This window comes from Myotis brandtii, unplaced genomic scaffold, assembly GCF_000412655.1.
Source record: "Myotis brandtii unplaced genomic scaffold, ASM41265v1 scaffold45, whole genome shotgun sequence".
Taxonomy (NCBI): Eukaryota; Metazoa; Chordata; class Mammalia; order Chiroptera; family Vespertilionidae; genus Myotis; species Myotis brandtii.
In genome coordinates this window covers 6,021,314-6,031,119 of record NW_005367209.1, presented here as the reverse complement: position 1 = coordinate 6,031,119, position 9,806 = coordinate 6,021,314, and the positions used below count along the sequence as shown (strand labels likewise).

At 49.2% G+C, this 9,806-nt stretch overlaps 1 protein-coding gene across 1 annotated transcript in view; it reads left to right on the top strand.

Annotated features, from left to right (window-relative positions):
* The window catches only part of SMOX (spermine oxidase), a 31,269-nt gene extending 27,177 nt beyond the window's left edge, over nt 1-4,092 (top strand). Inside the window, exons 6-9 of the mRNA XM_005874680.2 lie at nt 53-421; nt 1,110-1,270; nt 3,087-3,176; nt 3,617-4,092. Coding sequence (XP_005874742.1) covers nt 53-421; nt 1,110-1,270; nt 3,087-3,176; nt 3,617-3,754 — 758 coding nt within the window. The 3' untranslated portion in view covers nt 3,755-4,092. The remainder of the gene's footprint in view (nt 1-52; nt 422-1,109; nt 1,271-3,086; nt 3,177-3,616) is intronic.
* Nucleotides 4,093-9,806: the final 5,714 nt, after the last annotated feature.

Below are 9,806 nucleotides of genomic sequence, written 5' to 3'. Positions count from 1 at the left end.
TGCGAGGACTGCGAGGTGATCCCGGCGGACCATGTGATCGTGACCGTGTCGCTGGGCGTGCTCAAGAAGCAGCACGCCAGCTTCTTCTGCCCGGGCCTGCCCGCCGAGAAGGTGGCTGCCATCCACCGCCTGGGCATCGGCACCACCGACAAGATCTTCCTGGAGTTCGAGGAGCCCTTCTGGGGCCCCGAGTGCAACAGCTTACAGTTTGTGTGGGAGGACGAGGCGGAGAGCCGCACCCTCACCTACCCGCCCGAGCTCTGGTACCGCAAGATCTGCGGCTTCGACGTCCTCTACCCGCCCGAGCGCTACGGCCACGTGCTGAGCGGCTGGATCTGTGGGGAGGAGGCCCTCGTCATGGAGAGGTGTGACGATGAGGCGGTGGCCGAGATCTGCACAGAGATGCTGCGGCAGTTCACAGGTGCGGCCCTGCGCCCGCTGCCTGCTTCCACCGACCCTCCAGCCACCTGCCCCTCCAGCCACCCACCCACCGTCCCCGGCCAGACCCTCTGAATCCCATGAACCGTGTGGTCGCTCGCCTCTCCACAGATTGCGAAACTGAGGTGGCACGGCCACTGGGAGAGCTGCCACCGGCCGCCACGTCTCAGCCTTGGGCTCCTAAATTGTGGGCTCTCTCCCCCCTGCCTGGAGCCTGAGACACCCAAAACCATAGGCTCTGTGTTTCTTCTAAGGGTTGATGGTAAAAACTGGGATGTCACCGCAAAACCTCAGATTGCCCGCATTCTAGCCATTGCCTTGCTAAGAGGTGGATTTGTGCTTTACTGTTGGATTCTTTTAGTGGAACATCTTTCAGCCACTATCCTGGGAAAGCCCCACAGGAACCCCTGAAGTTGGAAGGAAACAGGATTATCTAGAATGTTTCTCGGGTAGGAAAATTAGGGCCCAGGGAGATGAGGTGTTTTGCCGGGGTCACAAGGAGGCGAGGGGTACGCAGCTTGAACTTGGCCTTCCTCCTCCATCCCCCAAGCCTCTCCACAGCAGCCCGGCCCTCCTGGAACCCCGGAGGTGGACGGGGAGTGCTCTACTCAGGGTGTCTGTGTGGCCATTGCTTATCCTCCTTCCTCTCGGCTCTTGTGACTCTCCGACAGGGAACCCCAACATTCCCAAACCTCGGCGAATCCTGCGCTCGGCCTGGGGCAGCAACCCTTACTTCCGAGGCTCCTATTCGTACACGCAGGTGGGCTCAACTGGGACCGACGTGGAGAAGCTGGCCAAGCCCCTGCCATACACCGAGAGCTCCAAGACCGCGGTGAGTGTTGGGGGCAGGGTGAGGAGGGCCTGGGAGGGCTGCTTGTGCGTATTCTGCATGCGTGTTTGTCCAGGCGGAGGAGGGGGAAGTGTATTCACGGAGGGGTACCAGGTGAGACAGGGGTGGAATACCTCCTGTAATGGAAGAGAAAACAGGAAATTGTGCACTTAACATCTGGAAGAAAAGATGGAACCAAACTGAGGTGTTAAATGCTTTCTTGAGATGATTAAAACGGCCATTTAATGCTGCGCTGTCCAACTTGGTAGGCATTGGTCACATTTCATGGGATTAATTAAAATTTAAATTAATAAATTAAAATGTTAGGTCCCAGTTGCACTACCTCCATTTCAGGTTCAGTAGCCACTTGTGGCTGGTGGCTACCATGTTCGATTATGTAGCTATAGAATATTCCTATCATCATGGGAACCTCTATTGGAGAGCATTGATTCCATGAAAGTAAGTTTCCCCAGTATGTTTTCACCCCACCTGCCAAGATGTTTTAGGATATAAAATTGAGAATACTTCTCCTCCCCCAAATTTTATCAACTTTATAATAAATAACACATAGAGAAAGATAATAACTAGGAGAGAAATAATTATATATATATTTCTGTCCCCATAAAGTATTTTTGAGTCCCTCTCTGCACACACAATAAATGCTAAAACCCCAACAGAATTACATTTAAAACGATTTTTTGGTGGAATTGGTGCTTCCACTGGCCTCTCTCCACCTGCCAATGTGGAGTCAACTAACCAGCAAGGTGCGTGGTGCCTGCCCTGGCTGTGCTCCGGGGAGAAAGGACAGGGCCCTCACTGCTGCTACAGCCATCCTCCTAAGAAGCAAAACCAAATAAAAATAGCTGTGGCTTAAACTAGACAGAAGTTTACTTCCATCACACAAAAGGAAATCCAGAGTAGGTGTCAGGACCTCATACCATTAGCAACCTGCTTCATCTTCAAGGCCTCCTAGTGGTCCAAGAGGGCTGCAGAGGCTGCTTCTCTCATCTGCATTTCAAGTTGGAAGGTCGGGGGACACGTGGGGCTGAATCAGTGTCTCTAAGCAACAGTACACCGAAGCTGATTGGCCAGAACTTAGCCGCATGACTATACCAGCTGCAAGAGCGGCTAGGATACATCATTTTTATTCTGGATGGCAGTGGACCCCGTTAAAAATCAGGGCTTTGTTACTGAAGAGAAAGGAGAATGGGTGTGGGAGTAGGCAGCTTGCCCTCTGCCATAATATGAGTCCCCCCTTTCAGTTTCACCCGCTCTGTGTGCTCCTTGTTGGTGGGTTAAAGCTTCGCTACTCAAAGTGGGTGGTCTGTGGGCCAGCGGCCCCAGCATCACGTGGGAATGTGTTAGAAATGCGGACTCTCAGTCCACTCCAGACCTGCTGAGTTAAAAACTTCACTCCGCCGGAGTCCCCAGTTGGTGCTTTTGCACATTCCATTTGAGAAGCCCTGGGAAAGTCCAAATTCACGCTTAAGATGTGAGCACTTGTGCTTTGCCTGGAGCCCAGCTAGACAGCCTGCTTTCTCGAGGTTGAGGCCTGGCTCTACCAAAATTGGCCCTGTCCCCTGAACACGGTCTGCTTTGCTGCATTTTTGCCCCCCTCTCCTTCTCCCTGCCGTCCTTTGCCTGTTTATTTACCCGGCGTTTTCCAAGAAGCAGTCCAAAGGTCCTGTCGTCTGGGAAGCTTTGTGTGTCCCCCCAACCATGAGCCTCTCCTCTAGGCTCTCAGCGCCTCACTCATACACCCATCACGCCACATATAACACTGTTAATAATTGGGTTTCCTGTCTGGCTTCCCCACCAGCAAGGAAGCTCCTCAGAGCAGCAGCCTGGTCACCTTTTATCTTCCAAGTGCCCAGAACAGTCCCTGGATCCTAACAGGGGCTCCATAAAGGTTTGTTAAATTACCACCTAACTTTATCGAGTGCTTATGTTCTTCCAGGTTCTAAGTGCTTTAGATACATTATTTCACTTAATCCTTTCAACAACCCTCAGAAGCAGTGGTAGGAACCCATTTTACAGATGAGAACACCAGGATTTAGGGAGGTTAAACTGCTTTCCCCGAGTTCACTGGAAAAGCGGTCCAGTGAACCTCTGAGACTGCAGAGCCAGAATTTCTAAAAGCCTCTGAGCAGACAGAACTGAGGCCTGGTGCTTGGGGCAGAAGCAGGGGAAGGTGGCCAAGTGGGGTGGGCAACTCCTCATCCTGTGGAAGCAGCAATACCTGGTTACTCATACCTCTGACTTATAGTATGGATGGGGATTTCTGGAGCAGATAGGTAGACTCTTGGCCTCTCTTACTCTTCCACCCTCATTTCCCTGTCCCACTCCCAGCCCATGCAGGTGCTGTTCTCCGGCGAGGCCACCCACCGCAAGTACTACTCTACCACCCATGGTGCTCTGCTCTCTGGACAGCGTGAAGCTGCTCGTCTCATCGAGATGTACAGAGACCTCTTCCAGCAGGGGACCTGAGGTCCCTTGTTACTGCTGAGTGTGTTCCTTAAAGAACCACTAACTCGTGACTGCCAGCCCTGCCTCTTGATGCCATGTGCCCCTAATTTCCTAATCCTCTGTAGAATGATTTGTACCTTTTGTAGAGCTAGACACCCTGACTGGCTTCAGACCTGGTTTTGTAGCTTTTCCTTTTCTCCATGCCGGGTGGTGACTAGGGTGGGGCCTGTTGATTTACCTCTGTGCTCTGACCTCCGACCTACCATGCCACCCCTCCCCTCCCACCTTGTTATTGTAAGTGCCTTCAATACTTTGCATTTTGGGATAATAAAAGAGGCTTGTCCTTCCTGTGCTCCTCAGCTCCTCCTGTTTTTTCTCAGACGCGTACTAGTGTGTGTGTGTGTGTGTGTGTGTGTGTGTGTGGTTTATTGCACTTCCTTTGAGTGAGAGGATGGTGGGGGAGCTGCGGCCTGGCTGTGCCTGCCTTGACGAGAAGGGATATCCCCTCACTCCTTTGTGGTGGTTTGCCTTCCTCCTGGAGAGGCCCCTCGGGGATCAGGGCCCCTCACTGCCCAGCCCCAACTCCTTCAGGATAGGCCTGGAACTGCCTCTGGCCCTTTACTGGACTTCTCAGAGCTTAACTGGATGACATGGCCACATGGATGAAGGTGCGTTCCGTGGGAGAGGACACCTGTTGTGGCTCCGTGCCAAGATCAGCTATGTTAATTATTAATCAGTATCACCTGGCTCTGGGCCCTGGGTCAGGCCCTCAGGTGGCCTCTGTTGACTTCTGGGAAGGTGACAGTCTGGCCATTTTTGGGGCACGAGGATATCCCTCAGTGTTTCCCACCTATTGTGTTCAAAGGGCCTAGCCCTTATTGGGGGGTAGTCTTTTCTGCTCTTTTTGCTGAGTGAAAACACACACATAGACAAACACACCCCTTACATACTTGCCCTCCCCACACACACAAATACACTATCTCACACTCTTCCACCTTCACACAGCTGCCTCTTCACACATATGCATTGAACCTGAAAGAACATTTAGTCATATTTTTACTCCAGATTTCTATTGATAGAGTTTGAATCCTATTGAATTGAAGGGTTGGGTGGTGGGGGAAGTTGTGAAAAGCCAAGTGGGCCCCCTGGTTTAACTCTGTATGAGCTTAGATTGGGTCTTATTCTTGGACGTTTAGGGCACCTCAGGTTATGATGGGACTGTACAATGTGTAGACACACCTGTGCACATGCCCGCCTGCACCCACCTGCATGCACACTCACCTGCACGCACATGTCTAACAGGCATCTTGCTCTGCCAGGGTTGATCTTCATGGAATTTATGTCAGGGATTTATATTCACCTGATGCACAACTTAAAAATATATAAGTATAGACATTAAAAATATTTTGAATAGAGGAGCTATTGATGTGGTTCTCAAAGCTCAAAAGTTATAAAAGGCTACACTGAAACATCTCCCCACAGATATCCATTTCTAGGTATGTCAGTAGAGATATATACCCTTCTCTGTCCTTTTTATACAAAAGTGACAAAGTCATCCTGTCTAAATTTTGCTCCTTTAGTTAAGATAATGTATCTTGGTGCTCTTTCTATAATTAGTACTTAAACAGACGATATAAATTTGGACCTTGCTTTGGTCACAGAGTGTCTGTATCCCTCCTGGCCTCAGGTTACTTTGTGGGAAGCACCTTCTATTAATTTCACCTCAGGAGGCACTGACCCAGCGTGGACCCTCCCCCTGTCCTGGGTTTCCCCCGCTAGCTGTGATGGGATGGACAGAAGTGGCCCATCATATAAGTAATGGGGAAGAAAGTCGTAAGTAGATTCTCAGAATCACAGGGGTGGGAATTTTAAAGGACTCCTTGAGGGTGAAAAGGCCTGAAACATGTTATTTGGTGACTGCATGTGGGGAGCTTCGGTGTGGGCAAGAGGGAGGGAGAGAATATTTGCTCAGTGCTAACCACCTGCCAGGCAAGATGTCAGTTGTAAACGCTGGACATCTCCGGCTGGGGAGGACGATACATCCCCATGGGAAGCAAAACCTCCCAGGGTTAGTAATGTAACACACTACTCAGGTAGTGTGTGTCACTCAGGTAGGTGGTGATGCTGAGACTTGAATTGCAGTCTGTCTGACTCCATAGTGCAGGTTCATTCTATTGCATAATGAAAAGAGGCTTGTGCCATCCAAAAGAAAATGGGACAAAACAAAACAAAATAAAACAAAAACACCAACCCCCATCCTAGGTCATGGCTGCAGAGAGTGGAAATGGGTACAGCCATGCAGAGACCGTGTGGCAGATTCTACTAAAGCTGGTACATGCCCACCAGCCTTTCCACTCCTGAGAAATGAGTGCATGCGTCTGTTACGGCCAAAGCTCAGGCCCTGGTCCCAGAACTCAGTCCCTGGTTGGGCACCACTTGTGCCACGCCAGCACGACCAAGGGGGATCCCGAGGGGGGGGGGGGGGGTGTGAAAGGATTGAGAAAAGACAGAGAGAATGAAAGCTGTGACGCTGCCTCCCTGATGAGGAGACAACGACAGTGCCCACAAGCCGTGTCTTTATTTTATAGCAGATGCCACAAGGCAAAGTAGGGGCGTGATCACGTTGTTTACAGCATTCTCATGAGTTTCAACTTCACTCAACTACATGCACCCGAACTCTGTCACAAGGCACGTGGGGCTACGTGTTTGGACCATAGGTTCAAGCTTACAACCACAGCCGTTGGCTATAATTGTGCTGGGAGGGCCCTGCCCTCCAGCTGGGACTTGCACGTGGCAATGAGAGGACCCTGTCCTTTCATTAGTCCGAGGCTTGAACCTGGCCAAAACACCGTAACCGCGTCCCACATGCGTCCACCCAAAGTACACACTAAATGTTCATAGAGAGCAGTTTGTAATAGCTGGAAACAGCTCAGATGTCCATCAATAGCAGAATGGACAAACTGTAGTACATTCGTCCAGTGGAATGCTAGCATACCAATAGAATAAATGAGTTGCTATTTGTGACATATGTATTGATCTCAAAAATATGTTGAGTGAAAGAAGCCAGACACAAGGCTACAGGCATACCTTGTTTTATTGCACTTCACTTTATTGTGCTTTGTAGATGGTAAGTTTTTACCAATTGAAGGCAAGCCCTCCATCAGCAAAAAGATTATGACTTGCTTTATTGCGACACTCACTTTATTGCGGTGCTCTGGGACCCAACCACAGTATCTCTTAGGAGGTATTCTTGTATATACCAGATATTTTCTTTTATATGAAGTTTAAGAATGTGCAAAACTAATCTGTGTTGTTAGAAATGAGGGGATGGGTAATGCCTGGGAGGGAGTGTAGGGGTGCTTTTATGGGTTAGAGAAATGTTCCATATCTTGACCTAGAGGGTGGTTACATTTATACATTGGTATAAATGCATTGGGTTATATACTGAAGATATATGTACCTTTCTGTGTGCATGATATAACTCAATTTAAACAGTTTAAAAAGGAATCTGAGAATACTCTTCTCTGGCTCCTCCCATCCCAAAACATAGTGTTGTGTTGGCCCAGAGAATTTCTTCCTCGCAACAGAGATGCTGCATTGTGAGAGCAGACAAGGGAGGAAGGACCTACTGATGCCCTGCTGTCTGGTGATAGGGACTGGCCTTGCATTTACATAGGATGCCTCCGTTTACCAGACCCCTTGTCTGCGCCCCCTCCTCTGGGCATCTGAGGCCTCATGAGGGAGGCGGGGATTGTTTACCAGCAGACATCCAGGTTCCCAGAAGGACTTGTGTGGGGTTGTGTCATCTCAGGGGGAAGTAGGGGTGCCTCGGGGACACAAGTGGGTACCAGTGTGAGAGGGGTGGCCCTGGAGAGTTTGCCAAAGCAGTCAGCCCTGCAATGCATTGCCTCCACAGAAAATACTTGTTTAACGTGGGTAGCACTTATAAGTTGCAACTTCAAAAGCTGATTCAGCCCGGCCAGCATGGCTCAGTGGTTGAGCATCGACCTCTGAAATGAAGTCATGGTTTGATTCCCAGTCAGGGCACATGCCCGGGTTGCGGGCTTGATCCCCAGTGTGGGGTGTGCAGGAGGCAGCCAATCAATGATTCTCTCTCATCATTGATGTTTCTATCTCTCTCTTCCTCTCCCTTCCTCTCTGAAATCAATAATAAAAAAAAAATCAGATAAAGAAAAGCAAGAGTCTTCGAAAAGGGAGGAGAGACTAGCCCAGTAATGGCGAACCTATGACACGCGTGTCAGAGGTGACACTCGAACTCATTTTTTTGGTTGATTTTTCTTTGTTAAATGGCATTTAAATATATAAAATAAATATCAAAAATATAAGTCTTTGTTTTACTATGGTTGCAAAGATCAAAAAATTTCTATATGTGACACGGCACCAGAGTTAAGTTAGGGTTTTTCAAAATGCTGACACGCCGAGCTCAAAAGGTTCGCCATCTCTGGACTAGATGCACCAGGAGCAACACAGCATGAGTTCCTCGCTGGGACTATTTCTGAAGTCGCTTAGGCCTTGATTGAAACCCAAAGGACTCGATCAGGGGTAGAAAATGTGGCATGCTCAGGCCAACACCTGCTCTCCAATTCCTATCACCTGTGGAAGGTCAGTTGAAAGGAAACTTCTTTCCTGGCACTGGATTCGGTGTGGAATTGTTTGCATTGTTTCCTGTGCTATCAGCATCAGTAAATCCTTGGGCAAGGTGTTCGGTTGTGGTTTTGTGGAAGCCTCAGAAATGTTCCCTCAAGGGGCCTGGGGCACTTGGCAGATACTATCTTTGCTGCTACTGGACAGGTGAGCAGTAGGTTAGCTCCCATTTTACGAGAACCATTTGGAATGTCTGCCCTGCCCACAAACGTAGGAGTGAAGCGTCTCTGGTGTGAGTCACCCTGCATTCACTGGGGCCTGTTGGGATGAGCCCTAGGGTAACCCTGAGGCGCAGTGAGGTGGGCTGCTTGTGCAGTTCTCCGGAGCTGCCTGTCTAATGAGTGGTCTGCCGAACATAATGGCGGTGTTTACATGAGGCAGTGCTTTTTCATAATGACTGGCTGGGCTGCTTGTGAGGTTCCTCGTGATTTGTGTAGGAAAATCAAACAGGATTTTTGGCCGTACCAAATGTTAGGTATGTCATATAACAGAGAAAGGGTTGGCCCTGGCCAGTGTGGCTTAGTGGGTTGAGGGTCATTCCATGCAATGAGAAGTTGCCGGTTCCATTCCCAGTTGGCACACATGCCTGGGTTGTGGGCTCCATCCCCAGTAGTGGGTGTGCAGGAGGCAGCCAATCTGTCTCTCTCATTGATGTTTCTATCTCTCTCCCTCTCCCTTCCTCTCTCTTTCTAAAATAAATAAAAACATTTTTTTTAAAAAAAGAAAGGGCTGGTCACAGCCCTGCTTCATATTATATAGCTGGGGATGATGGATAGAAAAGCTGTTCTGGCCTCCCATTTCTAGTGGTGATTGTTGGACACTGATTTTGCAAGCGTGTTCAAGATTTGGATCTCCGTTAGGGGACCCTGCCAGGCATGTTTTATTCCAGTATGAGCTCAGTATGTGAGTGGTTTTGATCTGTTGGATTGGGTGTTCCCACTCCATTTCACTGCAGAGCCCATTACTACTTTTTGTCTTGGATCTGTTATCTTCCTCTTCTCGTATGGGGCATATGGGGTCACATAGTCATCTGTCCATGCCTAGGTCAAGGCCCTGATCAAGACCGGATGTTTCCTAGCTTGTCCTTCCCATTTCTGACCCACTTCAGTGCCCTTTCCCGAAACACCAGCTATTGGTTCCCCTTTTGCTTAATTAGCTTGGGTTAGGCTTTTTTCTTTTTTTATAAAGATTATATTAGCCTTTTATTTAATTTATTTTTTATTTTTTATTATTTTTTAATCTTTATTGTTCAAATTATTACAGATGTTCCTCTTTTTCCCCCTATAGCTCCTTTCATCCGGTTCCCATCCCACTCCAGGCTCCCCCCCCCACACACACTGACCTCGTCCATAGGTGTAAGCTCTTTGTCCAGTCTCTTCCCACACCCCCCACAACCCCTTCCCCCGTG